Below are 14,858 nucleotides of genomic sequence, written 5' to 3' on the forward strand. Positions count from 1 at the left end.
GTTTCAGGCCGAGACCCTTTGGCAGGACTGTACCCAAAATGGCGAATGTACCTTTTTTCCAAAGTTGCTGCCTGGCCTGCCTACTTCCACTATCATCTTGTGTGTGTTGCTTGGATTTCCAGCATCTGCAGGTTCTATCTTGTTTGTGATCATCTTGTCAAACCCATTGTTGCAACAAATGTTACCAGTTAACAAATGTTTACTCTACAAATTAGAATAATAATCACATCAGCAGAACCAATACAAAGCAACTCAAGTTTATAGTTGGTAACAGATTGAAAACTCCAAACAAGCCAACATTCTTGCAAGAAAACAAAAACTTTTTTTTATTTAGACTCATTCCAGCTCTAAATTGGGAGGTGGAGGAGAGGGGTGGGGTGGGGAAATGGCCAGTGTGCGCCAATGCACATTGGGAGGAGGGTGAATGACTGCTGGGAAGGAGCAAGTAAACAGGACAGCAGGTGGGGGTAAAAGGATCAGGGGTTGGCGGTGGGGGGGGGGGGGGGGGAACAAGATGGGAATAACTGAATTGACATCCTATACAACCAGAACAACGTGGAGATTGTCCCAGACTGATGTGGCTGTAACTCACTGCAACACTGGACAGTCAGTTAATGATGCCAAGACAGATCGACGTGAGGGAGTCCTTCATTCAATATTCAGTTTTTTTTCTTCTTAGCACTGCCTTGTGACATACAGCAGAACGTAAATCCTTTCCCAACTCCACAGCAGTGGAGATCCCAAAACCTGGACTTGGACACTGGGAGAATGCCGGCACTGGAAGTAGATTCCATCTTGTCAGTACAAGGTGAGATCACCTGCAAAAGATTTTCTGCAAACTCCCAGGGGAACGGATGGCAGCTGGGCCTTGGGCCACAAGCCATCATCTGGATAAACTGAAGGGGGCAGCTGAAATCCAAGCCCACCCCTCTGAAAGATGCCTGGTGGTTCAGTGGCACAGTGGCTGGAGACGCTGCATCACAGCTCCAGACCCGGGTTTGAACCTGACACCCCCCATTCCCAGACAACTAGAACAATGATTGACAGCTAATCAGTTCCTCCACCCCCACCTCACATGGCAACTACCTGAAGCCCCCTCTTCCCCATGTCCATTAGCTACTGAAGCTTGTTGCTTCCCTTCTCCCCCTTCTTCAAATGAGCTCAGCCTGCCCATCGGTCACAATAAATCCCAACAGCAGATCATTCCGGTGAAGTCTGAAACCTTAAGGTGAGACCATCTCGAGTAAGAGTGAGAGGGAGAAGAGAACAGGAGGGCACAAGTTTGCCGAGAGTTTGTGTTGGGCTGGTTAGGAGACAGACACAAGGTCTGTCTGCAGGGCTGCATGGCCTCAATAAACGAGGAGATGGAAAGGGGATAGGGGACGGAGAATTAGGAGAGGGAGGAAAAGTTGGACAAACAACAACTTGGAGAAATGAACGAGACAGAAAGTGAAAGAGAGAAACAGAGGCACTGAGGAAAAGCAACATGAAAGTGAAGGTGAAAGATTGAAGGGAGAAATCGGAAAGAGGGAGAGCTCAGGAAAACAACGGGGAAGTAATGACAGAGAGAGGGAGAAAGAAAGAAAAAGGGAGAGAGAAGAAGAGGAAGAGAGTGAAAGAGAGAGAAAAACAGGAAGAGTTGGGGTGGAGAGAGAGAGAAAGCATGCCACTCTCAGAGGGACAGGGGGAATGAGTGAGTGCAGGGAATTCCCTCTGAGGTGGAAACGAACCAACCTCTGTCACCGATAGATGAGAGAACGGTGGGGATTGGCACACAAATGGGACCGAATGGAAAGGAGTGAGACAGCAGGCACTTCATGTCACCCATCACCAACCCATCCACACCAGAGCTGGGTCTGTACCCGGAGAGTCAGGTCTGGTGCAAAGAAGGGCCACACCATCCTTCAGGCATTTGCGTCACAGGAGAGCGGTTAAAATCCCTGGCACCCTCCCTGCTTCACTCAGCAGGTCAGATCATCTTCTCAAAGTTCCTCATGGCCTCTTCCACCTTCTGCAGTTCAGTTTCGCTTTGCTTCAACTGGGAAGGAAAGGAGAAAATCAAATCCAGCTCAGGATGCACTGCACAATAATGTTCAGGTGAGGTGGAGAGACTGCAGGAAGCTCAGCCCCTCTACCACATCCCATCATTCGAACAGGATCATGACTGACTTATTGTCCAACCACACACCCCCCACCCTCACCTCAGGATTCCTTCATATCAGCTCTGGATTTAAAACAGGTTAAACACAATCCCAGCCGAGTTTTGTGAGAGAAGATCTCTCTCTGCACTTCTCCATCACACTCCAGGTTAGGTACACTGTGCAAAGCTCTCTCCGCACACTCCCAGTGTAAAAACAACACAGATCAGATACAGAGTGAAGCTCTCTCTATAAAGTCCCATCACATGCTCCCAGGGTGAGTTCAACACAAGTCAGATACAGAACTGTTTTGGCACAGACCACAAACACAAAACTTACATTCCTAATGTGCAGAGTCTGTGGGGTGGGGTGGGGTGGGGTTCTATCTCTGAGAACATTCAGCCAGTGACTGCCTTCAGCTGACAGACACGTCCCATGAATCATAGACTGAGTGGGTCCACCCACTGGGTCCAGTGTGAGAGATGGCCACACCCCCCTCGATCACTGCAGACCAGATCGAAAAGCTTAACCTGCGTATGAAGCCTCCAACAGACCCTGGGCACAAACTACTTTCAGATTCACCCTCCTCACCTTCTCCACCTCCATGTCCTGGATTTTCTGAGGCACTTTGGTGCTGTAGTCAGCTTTGGACATTTTCTCCCTGAGTTTCGCAATCTGCTTCTGAACCTCTCCCTGCTTGGTCCTGAGTTTTGTGACCTCCTTTTCCGCATCAATTAGTCCCTTTTAAACAAAAGGCAAAAGAAAATGGAAACAGTTTCAGACTGAAAGATTAGCTCACTATATTCTGCATCCTGTTCTCCTTTGTATGAACTCAAGATATGAAATTATCTGTTTGTACAGAAGGCAAACAACATCCTTTCACTGTACATGTGACAGTAATGAAGAGTGGTGTCTGTATAACAGTGGGGGCAGCCGGATGTTGAGGTTAACGTGTACCTGCCCACACCTTCATTTATTTCATCCCACCACACACTTGCTCGGTTCTCTCCCAGAAATTAAAAACTCCTGAATTGCCCCTTCCCCAAGTGCTCCAGTTCCCTTTCCGACCCCATCCTGAAGGCGTGTTTGTGGGCTGCTGGAAGTTACATCTATTGGAGGCAGCGACAACATAGCCTGCCCACAATGTTCACAACAACAACAAGAGAAAAACAAGACAACAGCAAAACTAACCTCTTTTGCACCCACCTACCCAACCAGTCACACAGACAGGAGTATAAACCCAGGACAGGTTGCCTCTGAACTGACAGTCCCTGGCCCCTGACTCTCCAACATCCCTCCAATTAGAGACTTTGACTATCACTGAGAGAAAATACACCCAGGCTGCACACTGTCTCCTCAAAGCTGTAATGTTACCACCCTCCATTCATCTCCTGTGTGCTGTCATGTTCTCCCTCCGACACAAGATCAGAACTGTATGAACCCTGTGGTTTAACCTGAGTCAGAAACAGTTCCAATGAGGCTTCGATGTTTCTCCTTCCTTGCCTCAGAAGACACATGATCCAACCACACAACGTGTGAGAGTTGTTTCTCTAGGATCAGGGATCACTACTTGGGGTTCACCAACCCCTCAGTTACTGGTAGGTGTCCATGGCATAAAAAAGGTTGGGAACCCCTGCTCTAGCACTGTGTGAAAGTCCACAAAGTGGGAAAGGAATTCAGCAGGTCAGGGGGTATCTATGGAAAGGAATAATGAGTCGAAGTTTCTTGCTGAGACCCTTCATCTGGACCAGCCTTCGTCTGAAATTTCAAGTCTGTATTCCTCTCCATAGATGCTGCCTGACCTGCTGAGTTCCTCCAGAATTTTGTCTGTTGCTTTGGATTTCCACCATCTGCAGAATCGCTTGTATATCAGCTCAATATTTTGTTCATTTTTTAGACTATTTAAGAGATTCTTATTGTAACAGTGATTTTGGGTCTGTTACTCTGGATTGCCACCACCTCCCATGTTTATACATGGTACAAGATATCTTTCAATGTAATCTTTTTTTCAATATATTACTTCAGTTTTTGGTTTGATAAGACAGTATGCATTGCCCACCCGCTAAATCTCCTGGTCAAGACTGGGGAGGGATGTTGAGCTGCCATCCAGATCAATGACAGTCCTGGCAAAAGTGCTTCCTGATGCAGATGGATGGTAACGTAGTAAATAGTGTAACACTGTTACAGAGTCAATGTTCAGCAATCGGTGTTCAATTCCCACAGCTCTCTATTAGGAGCTTGTACGTTCTCCCTGTCACTGCGTGGGTTTTATCCGGGCACTCTGGTTTTCACACACCTTCCAAAAACGTACCGTTTACATGAATGCGAGGATAATGGAAGATGACATTGCGTAGGTGGAAGAGATTAGTTTAGTTGGTGTATCCAGAGATACCGGCCACGTGACAGACGCACTGCCACCTGGCTGATCGGAGGACACACCACATGCCAATCAACATTTGGTCCCTCCCAACTAATCAATGCACACCTAAATTATTGGTCACCTTAATTGGATTATCGCACCCAGCCCCATGATTTAAAAGGTGAGACTTGGCCTTCCTTGCCCTATCTTACAGACCACCTCATTGGAGGTAAGTGCATTGATTTATGTTTGGGAAGGTCTATCATTTGTCCTGGTAAGGGAGCCGCAGCTATCCAAGGTCAAGGGGGATAGCTGTCGTAGTGCTTTTCCCTTGTTCTTTGTTTGTGTAACCGTACCCTGTCCCCACACCGCTTCCTGTGTATTGTAGTTGCTTGTGTTGACCTGACTTCCCCTTGTAAATAAATTCCTTATTATTAAAACTGTGTGTGTCCAGGCCTCTACTGTTGAGACTCAAAGAACCAGTTATTTTCCATCACAACTTTTTGCGCTGCGGAGCAGGGTCTCGTAGGTTTTGGCTGGACACAAGCACAGGGGATAATGTTCTGGAATAAGGGGAAGAAAGCCAGTGCAGGCTCCCAGGATAAGATCCCCGGGTGGGCTGATGAAAGGGAGGGATTTGAGAGTCTGGCCAGCATGCCGGCAGACCACGGAAAACCAGTGGACTGGTCTGAGCAGTTAGAGCCCCGTGGAGAGAAGCTGGGCCTTCATGTGGTCTCCCTCCTGAAGGAATCAGGGTTCCCCAAAGCCAAGGGGAGTCCAAGGGGTGCCTTCTGGTTGTTTGCGTCCCTGCTGAGACGCCAGGTTAGAATTACCTGGAGCACTTGTGTGGTCGGAAGGACAGGGAAATTGAAGACCTCAGTCAGCGTTGTTGCACACTGAAGGAAGCAGCACAGGCTGCCCAGGCCCGAGACAATGACCTTGAAGTTAGGGGAACTGAACTTGCCTGTCACCTCATAAAACTTCAGCAGGCCAGGGCAGCCCGTCAGTCTGGCTGGCAGCCGGACCCATTAAAGATTCGAGCCTCAGTCCAGTGTGGCGACAAGCTGGACGCATGGCTGGGCGATGGGGACATCTGGCTGAATAGCGACGATGAGGGGGTGCCCAAGGAACCAAGGTCCCACAACCACCCTTCCCCCTTCTCACCCGACCTCCAACATGCCCGACCCGTCACCATGCGGTCCCAGGTTCACTGCAGGAAGGAAGGGAACGAGGGGGAGACGGCCGGACCTTCCCCAGTCACTCCAATACCACGGAGACCCGGGACTTCTCCCCCAAGGAACTGACCCAACTGGCGGATCGCTACCACCAACAACCAGGCGAGCACCTCACGGCCTGGCTGCTCTGGCTGTGGGACGAGGGGGGGCCCAACCTCAGCCTCTCCCATCAGGAGGCAAGCGCCCTGGGAAGCCTCTCTGACCGGCAGAGCATAAACAATGCGCTGCGGGCGCCACAAGTAGAAATCCGCGACAGCAATACCCTGTGGGATCGGGTAGTGACCGCGGTACGAGCTCGCTATCCCACACTATCCCAGTGGGATCTACACGGGCGCCCGCAATGGGGTACAGTCAGTGAGGGCACCCGGGTTATCAGGGAATGGGCACTGGTCAACTGCATCTATCAAAGTGCCTGCGACCGTAACTTCCTTGAAAACACACGAGTGACCGGTGCCCTACCGGGATACTTGGTCACTACCGCACGCCCCGATCTGAAGTCGGTAATCCTGCCCCTCATGGCACCAGCTAGCGGTAGGACTGTACGGGACTGTACAGGACGCCATCACCCTCCTGGAGGGATTAGAATATATGCAGAGGGGGGCACCAACGCAGGTCCGGAAGACCGAGACAAGGGCCCGAGACACTATCCCTCTCAGATATACACGCAGGCAGCTGTACACGGACCTGCTGCGTGCAAAGGTGGATCGTAACCAGATAGATGGCATCCCCACCCCCAACCTATATGCCCTGTGGAAGGAGCATTGCAGGGGGAAGACTACTTACAAAAAGACGTCCACCCGAGTCCCCACCCTCAGAGTTATTCCACAGCCACTGAGTAGACCTAACGAATGCTGGTGCAGACTCCGCAATGCGCACACTTCTAACTTTTCCGTTGGTCACAGCAACTGTCAGCGAAACTGGTACCCGGGTGCCCCAGAGACCACTGCCGACGATGCCGCTAAACTGGGAGCTCCCTGGACTCTAAACGGGACCCACTGGATCTGCGGCCACCGCGCCAACCCGTGGCTCCCCACGAGCTGGTACAGCTGCTGCTTTCCAGCGTATGTGGTGCCCTTCATCCACCCCCTGAATGACCTTGAGGAGCATCCGGCGTACAGCGGCCACCGGGGCAAGAGGGCCATTACAGAGGCAGAGAGGTTCTGGATGATGGCCTTTCCCAGTTATGGTACGGCCCGGCTGTCCCGGGAGGTGATCCAGATGACCAGTGTGCTCGAGACTCCGGCCAACGAGACGGCAGTGGCCCTGCAACACACGGAGGATGGTACGGCCCGGCTGTCCCGGGAGGTGATCCAGATGACCAGTGTGCTCGAGACTCTGGCCAACGAGACGGCAGTGGCCCTGCAACACACGGAGGATGCCCTCACCCGAACGGCAGCAGAACTGACAGCTGTCAGGATGGTCGCCCTGCAGAACCGAATGGCACTGGACTACCTACTCGCTGCTGATGGTGGAACATGTGCAATGGTTGGTAAGAAATGCTGTACCTTTATCCCTGGTGAGTCCAGCAACATCACTCACATTCGGGACTTGGTGGCTAAAATTCAAAAATCAAGGGACCAGCTCCTCCAGCACAACACCTCATGGGGCAATTGGTGGCCGTTTGGGTCCCTAGGGGGGTGGTGGACAATTGTCATTCACTGATCCATCACACTCATTCTTGTAATCATAGCCATTTCTATACTATGTTGCACATGCCAGCTGATTAAGAGTGTCTCTGCATTTACTTAGCTGTTCAAAATTGGTTATTTCTGGTATATGCGATTTTGTTTCACCCTCTCATGTGTGTTGGCTATGTGGTGCGACTTCCGAGGGGTGGAGTGTATCCAGAGATACCGGCCATGTGACAGATGCACTGCCACCTGGCTGGTCGGAGGACACACCACATGCCAATCAACATTTGGTCCCTCCCAACTAATCAATGCACACTTAAATTATTGGTCACCTTAATTGGATTATCTCGCCCAGCCCCGTGATTTAAAAGGTGAGACTTGGCCTTGGCTAGCCCTCTCTGACAGACCACCTCATTGGAGGTAAGTGCATTGATTTATGTTTGGGAAGGTCTATCGTTTGTCCTGGTAAGGGAGCCGCAGCAATCCAAGGTCAAGGGGGATAGCTGTCGTAGTGCTTTTCCCTTGTTCTTTGTTTGTGTAACCGTACTCTGTCCCCACACCGCTTCCTGTATATTGTAGTTGCTTGTGTTGACCCGACTTCCCCTTGTAAATAAATTCCTTATTATTAAAACTGTGTGTCCAGGCCTCTACTGTTGAGACTCAAAGAACCAGTTATTTTCCATCACAACAGTTGGCAACACACACAAAATGCTGGTAAAACTCAGCAGGCCAGGCAGCATCTGTGGAAAAGAGTAAATAGTCAATGTTTCAAACCAAGACCTTTCATGAGAACTGCAGAAAAAGATGAGAAGTCAGAGGAAGGTGGTGGGGGGGGAAGGGTGGAAGAAATACAAGGTGGTCGGTGATAGATGGCGTAGTTGGTGAGGACAAAGGAGCCCTGTACCTGGTGAGGTGTGGGAGGATCGGGTGAGGGTGCTGACCTTTTATACCATAAGACACAGGAGCAGAGAAAGGCCATTCAGTCCATCGAATCTGCTCTGCCATTCTATCATCGTCAATTTATTATCCCTCTCAACCCAATTCTCCTGAATTCTCCCCATAATCTTTGATCAAGAAACAATCAACTCCACTTGAAGTATACCCAATGACTTGGCCTCCACAGCTGTCCATGGCAATGAATTCCGCAGATTCACCACCATCTGGCTAAAGAAATTCTTCCTCATCTCTGTTCCAAATGGAAGTTCATTCATTCTGAGGCTGTGCCCTCTGGTCTACACTTATCCACTGTAGGAAACACCCACTCCACGTCCACTCTGTCTACGCCTTTTCAGTATTGGGTAGGTTTCAATGAGATCCCCCCCTCATTCTTCTGTATCCCAATGAGTACAAGCCCAGAGCCATGAAACACTCCTCATATGCTTCCCATTTCATTCCCAAAATCATTCTCGTGAACCTCCTCTGGACCCTCTCCAATGCCAGATCAGGGGCTCAGAACAGCTCACAATACTCCACGTGTGGTCTGACCTGACAAAGGCTCAGCATTACAATCATCTTCTTAGATTCCAGTCCTCTCAGAATCAATGTTAATGTTACATTTGCCTTCCTTAACACTGACTCAACCTGCAAGTTAACCTTTAGGGAATTCTGCACAAGGACTCCTGTGCTGTCTTTACGACAGTTATTTAGTTTATAATATTTTTGCTTAGTAATTCATTCAATAGTATTTTCTAGTTAGAATTAGGAGTGTTTAAAGTATATTCATTGCATGTAAAATATATTGGCATGTGATGACGTCACATCCGGTTTCGCCGCGTCTTGTGGGAAAACACCGGTTTGAAATTAGCGCGAGGGTGGGGGCTTTCCACGAGGCTCACCTGAGCAGAAGCAGTTTTGCAGGCATGAGAAATCACAGTGAGAGCAACGCTGTAAGTTAATAGATAATCGATATATTGAACTAAGATGTTAATGCCGATCCTGTTAGAAGTAACGACGGTAGATAATGTTTATGCTTTCGTTAGTTAAAGAGTCACGGATAGTTTGCATGGAAGTGTATTTAAAGTAGTCAATGGAGCAGGTAAACTCTCCCTGTATACTGCACCTTAGTGTAATGTAGTTATAGTCACCTTTGCAAGTATTTACACTTGAAATGTGATATTAAGGAAGGAACAAATACTGTATCAATCTTGTATTGTTTTATCAACAGTTTTCACCATATGTTAATGTGAAGAGTGAACAGTAAATGGTTAATCTTACTGCGATCTGGTTTGCATTGGCTGTGGTTTATCCGGACGTTAAATTCGGCGTTTCGTTACACCCGAAGGAGAACGTTACAGTGAAAAAGCGACATTATCAGGTGTTTCAAGTGCTGCAATGTCAGCTCAATCCAGCATCAAGTCGACGCCGCCCAGCGACAGGGGCAGTAAACCGACATCAAGTAAGCCCACCCGGGCGTTATCAGGTGTTCCAAGTGCTGCAATGTCAGCTCGATCCGGGATCAAGTCGATGGCGCCCAGCGACAAGGGCAGTAGAACGACATCAAGTAAGTCCACACAGGCAAGAGCCAAGGCAGAAGCCGCCAAGGTGCGACTGCATTACGCCAAACAAGAAGCAGTTTTGAAAATGAAACTGGCCACCAAAGAAGCCGAAAGGGCCGCCAGACAAAGAGAAGAGGCCGCCAGAGAAGCCGAAACCCAGTTGGAAATGGCAAAAATATCGACAGAGTTGCAAGTGCTGCAGCTAGAAAGAGAAGAAGAAGCTGCCGTGGCGGAAGCAAAGTACATAGAAGAAGCTGAAGGGTCGCATGATCTGACCGCAGCAAGATCTACTTTAGAAAGGACCAGACTGGAACGCACAAGCGACTATGTACAATCTCAAATAGACAGGCAGGCTTGTCTCCCTTCTCCATACGTATTCGATAACTTCCCCAGCTACGAGGAACCTCAGAGAGTCACGATTGCATCACATCCATACGAGGAAGGAAATTTACCCTCACGGCTCCGTGATGAAGTCAAGAATGAAAGAACCGTCAACGCTCCTTCACCCCCACAACAGGACGGCGGGGAGGGAGAGGTTCACTCCAGGACAACAATTGTCAGCTCGAACTGTACAGAAGTTTGCGGTCAAACTCAGTCAAGCCGTTCTTGTTCCGAGATCTGCCTCACTGAGGTGTACCCTAAAGAAGCACAACAAGACATTACCAAGCGTAAAGTAACCGACGAGACGCTAGGTCAGTCAGTTTTCGTTCAAACCGAGCACGGAAACAAACTTGCACAATCAGCTCAAGATACCATTTCTTTAAAACCCAAAGACACCAAGGTCTTCAGAGATGAAGCAAATAAAGGGGTTGCCCCATTGCCTATCAGAGAACCACGCCAGCGCTCACCAGATAACAAAGAGCAGGTAGTCAAACGGTTCACGTCCTTACGGAAAACCCGGAAAAGGAAACCTGAGATGCAGCAACACACCCGATTGGCCCACGAGGTACTGTGCACCCTAATGGCAGAGGTCACAGCCATTATAAATGCACAATCATTCCTACCTGTGTCCTCTGACCCAGAAAACCCCTTTATACTTTCGCCATCAACGCTCCTTACACAGAAGGCAGGAGCACCTCCTCCACCAGGAGACTTTTCAGACAAGGATTTGTACACAAAGCAATGGAGACAAGTCCAGGCTTTGGCAAATCAGTTCTGGCCTCGCTGGAGACAAAAATATCTACCTTTGTTGCAACAGAGACAAAAGTGGACAGAACCCCGAAGGAATCTTCAAGTTGAAGACTTAGTCCTGCTCAGGGACAAGCAAGCCACCCGCAACAGCTGGCCAATGGCCAGAATCACTGCTACATTCCCTAGCGGGGATGGACATGTCAGGAAGATCGAATTGAAGACTACCGACCAAGGCGATGTGAAAATTTACCAAGGGCCAGTTACAGAAGTTATTCTACTTCTACCCAATGACTGATTAAGAGACTAAGTTTTGTACTCTGCTCATTGTGACCTTACGAAGGTCAAGCGGGGAGTGTGCTGTCTTTACGACAGTTATTTAGTTTATAATATTTTCGCTTAGTAATTCATTCAATAGTATTTTCTAGTTAGAATTAGGAGTGTTTAAAGTATATTCATTGCATGTAAAATATATCGGCATGTGATGACGTCACATCCGGTTTCGCCGCGTCTTGTGGGAAAACACCGGTTTGAAATTAGCGCGAGGGTGGGGGCTTTCCACGAGGCTCACCTGAGCAGAAGCAGTTTTGCAGGCATGAGAAATCACAGTGAGAGCAACGCTGTAAGTTAATAGATAATCGATATATTGAACTAAGATGTTAATGCCGATCCTGTTAGAAGTAACGACGGTAGATAATGTTTATGCTTTCGTTAGTTAAAGAGTCACGGATAGTTTGCATGGAAGTGTATTTAAAGTAGTCAATGGAGCAGGTAAACTCTCCCTGTATACTGCACCTTAGTGTAATGTAGTTATAGTCACCTTTGCAAGTATTTACACTTGAAATGTGATATTAAGGAAGGAACAAATACTGTATCAATCTTGTATTGTTTTATCAACAGTTTTCACCATATGTTAATGTGAAGAGTGAACAGTAAATGGTTAATCTTACTGCGATCTGGTTTGCATTGGCTGTGGTTTATCCGGACGTTAAATTCGGCGTTTCGTTACACCCGAAGGAGAACGTTACAACTCCCAAAACCATTTGTACCTCTGATTTTGGGATTTTCTTCCCATTAATAGTCTACGTCTATATTTTCTCGAGCAAAGTGTGTGACCATACACTTCCATTTGCCACTTCTTTGCCTATTCTCTCCATCTGTCCAAATCCTCTGTATACTCCCTGCTTCTTCAACACTACCTGCCCCTTCACCGATCTTCATATCAGCTGCAAACCTGGCAACAAAGCTATCCATTTCATCATTCAAATATTGACATATAATGTGAAAAGTAGTGGTCTCAACATCGACTCCTGCGGAACACCCCTTGTCAACAGCAGGAAACCAGAATGAACCCCCCTTGATTCCCAGCTACTGCCTCCTACCAGTCAGCCAATCTTCTATCCATACTTGTATCTTTCCTCAAGTACCACAGGCTCTTGTTAAGCAGTCTCATTTGCAGCACCTTGTTGTAGGCATTCTGAAAATCCAAGTAATTCCCTTCACTCCACGGTTACACTGATACATCTGACTTTTAACTTCTCCCTCTCAAACTGCAGGGTGAATTCTATCATATGATGATCACTGCCTCCCAAGGGTTCATTTACCTTAAACTCCCTAATCAAATCTGGTCCATTACACAGCACCCGATCCAGAATTGCCTTACCCCTACTGTTCTCAACCTCAAGCTGCTCTAAAATCCCATCTCATAGGCATTCTACAAATTCTTCTCTTGGCGTCCAGCACTAGCTTGATTTTTCCAATCTGCCTGCATACTGAAATCCCTCATGACTATCACAACATTGTCCTGTTTTTACATACCTTTCCAGTCCAATTTCAATTTATATCCCACATCTTGGTTCCTGTTCAGAGGCCCGTATATAACTTCCATCAGGGTCTTTTCACCCTTGAAGTTTCATAAATCTACCCACAGTGATCTATATCAATCTTATTTTATCTCTTTCTAAGGATTTGATTTAATTTTTTTTAAACCAACAAAACCACATCAACTCCTCTGTCTACATGCCTGTTCTTTTGATACAAATTTTTTAAAATGTCAATCAAACCCTCAAGTCTCCTCTCCTCCACCTTGGCTCCTAAAAGCAAAGCCCCAAGCTCGCTTCATCTAACCTCAAAAGACATGCTCTTAAATGCAAGCAGCATCCTGATTAATCTCCTCTGCACCCTCCCTAAATCTTCCAGAGCCTTCCTACAATGAGGTGACTACCAATAAGAACAATATTCCAAGAGTGGTCTCACCACAGTTTTATAAAGCTGTAAGATTACCTTGTGGCTCTTGAACTCGATCCACCAACTAACAAAGGCCAATTCACCAGACTTATCTTAACCACCCAATCAACTTTACTCTTTGTTTTGAATATCTAATAAAATATATGTAACCACAAGATCTGTGACCCATTTCTGACATCCAATGAACCTTCTGGCCAATATCATCCCCAGATCCAACACTGGTAATGGCAAGGTGAGAAGCTTTGTGCTGCTGGTGACAAAGAAACAGTTAAGAACAGACATTCCAAAAACCAGAATTGGCCCACCAGGTGTAAATACCATGAACGCACAAAGACACGGCCAACAAGAAGCTTGGCATATCCTGGGCGGTGGAATATTATCACTGAAATTGGAATTAAGGTGGGCATATTCTCCAGGTTCAGGAATGTTGACTTCCCTGCAACCTATCGGGTCCTCTTCACAAGATACTGGAGGAACTCAGAGGGTCAGGCAGCATCTCTGGAAGGACTGTGTCAGGGAGGTGATGTTGAGATCAGCTTACCTTCAGCATCAGGTGGACAGAGCAGCGGTCTGAGGCGATGGCGACGGCACAGCCAGCTGGACAGTCCTTGTCCACCAGCACTGTCACCGTCTTGCAGGAGGACAGCGTCTCGATGTAGGAGGTGAACAGACTCACCAGATCGGCAGTACTTTGGTCCAAGCACTTCAAGTAACCTTCAGGAAATAAGCAGAAAGACTGTGAGCCTGAGAGTTCTCGGGTAAGTCATGGTACAGGGACGACTCTACTGCTGCACCGCAGACTGGGACTTCAGTCTCCTGCACTTCCTGCCCAGTGGTAGTTGTGAGCAGATACCATGGTCCAGGTGGTAGGAGATGCTTGATGTCAAAGGGAGGGAGGCTCGTTCAGACAAGCATGGGGTCCAGGTAAGGCAGAGAGCAGGAAACATTTTCCCCATCTAAAACCAGATGGTATACTTCTTCAAACTTCTCTTCAATGTTACAATCAAACCCACATCCAACACTTCCACTGGCAGCTCATTCCACACTCTCACCACCCTCTGAGTGAAGAAATTCCCCCTCAGTTCCCCCTGACTTGTATTGGTCTATTACTGGTTTTGGTGTATTATTGTCACAAGTACGGAGATACAGTGAAAAGCTTGTCTTGCAGAGTGTTCATACAGATCAGATTATGACACAGTGCATTGAGGTAGATCACGGTAAAACAGTAACAATGCAGAATAAAGTGTAACAGCTACACAGAGTGCAGTGCAGGTCAACAATAAAGTGCAAGATCATAACGAGGTCGATTGTGCACCAAGAGTCCATATTATTGTACAAGAGGTCTGTTCAATAGTCTATAACAGTGTGATAGAAGCGGTCTCTGAGCCTGTGGTACACGCTTTCAGGCTTTTGTATTTTCTGCCTGATGGGGGGGGGGGGGGGGGGGAGAGACTGTCCGGATTGGGTGGGTCTTTGATTATACGGGCTGTTTGACTGAGACAGTGAGAGTATCGACAAGAGACCATAGGGGAGATGCTGCTTCCTGTGATGTGACAATCATAATCATAAACAATATCAATATTGAAACTGATAACCCACTTGGCAGCAAAACCCCAGAGATCCAC

At 47.8% G+C, this 14,858-nt stretch overlaps 2 protein-coding genes across 5 annotated transcripts in view; one reads left to right on the forward strand and one right to left on the reverse strand.

Moving 5' to 3' along the window:
• Positions 1-241: 241 nt before the first annotated feature.
• Positions 242-14,858, reverse strand: part of vars1 (valyl-tRNA synthetase 1) — a 95,452-nt gene continuing 80,835 nt past the window's right edge. For all 4 annotated transcript variants that reach the window (XM_059970956.1, XM_059970957.1, XM_059970959.1 and 1 more), the window contains 3 exons: positions 13,775-13,947; positions 2,730-2,879; positions 242-2,038 (listed from right to left, as the gene is read on the reverse strand). In XM_059970956.1, coding sequence (XP_059826939.1) covers positions 1,970-2,038; positions 2,730-2,879; positions 13,775-13,947 — 392 coding nt within the window. In that variant the 3' untranslated portion in view covers positions 242-1,969. The remainder of the gene's footprint in view (positions 2,039-2,729; positions 2,880-13,774; positions 13,948-14,858) is intronic.
• On the forward strand, positions 2,888-9,172 carry LOC132394615 (endogenous retrovirus group PABLB member 1 Env polyprotein-like). The gene is made up of 2 exons (XM_059970961.1): positions 2,888-6,941; positions 7,038-9,172. The coding sequence occupies exons 1-2, from the start codon at positions 6,321-6,323 to the stop codon at positions 7,392-7,394; spliced, it is 978 nt and encodes a 325-aa protein (XP_059826944.1). The 5' UTR covers positions 2,888-6,320; the 3' UTR covers positions 7,395-9,172.

The sequence above is a fragment of the Hypanus sabinus genome, chromosome 5 (assembly GCF_030144855.1).
Source record: "Hypanus sabinus isolate sHypSab1 chromosome 5, sHypSab1.hap1, whole genome shotgun sequence".
Taxonomy (NCBI): Eukaryota; Metazoa; Chordata; class Chondrichthyes; order Myliobatiformes; family Dasyatidae; genus Hypanus; species Hypanus sabinus.

Coding starts and splice junctions, on each gene's coding strand:
- LOC132394615 (XM_059970961.1), top strand. CDS start 6,321: ATGCAGAGGGGGGCACCAACGCAGGTCCGGAAGACCGAGACAAGGGCC. Junction 6,942..7,037: donor CGGCCCGGCTGTCCCGGGAG/GTGATCCAGATG, acceptor CTGTCCCGGGAG/GTGATCCAGATGACCAGTGT.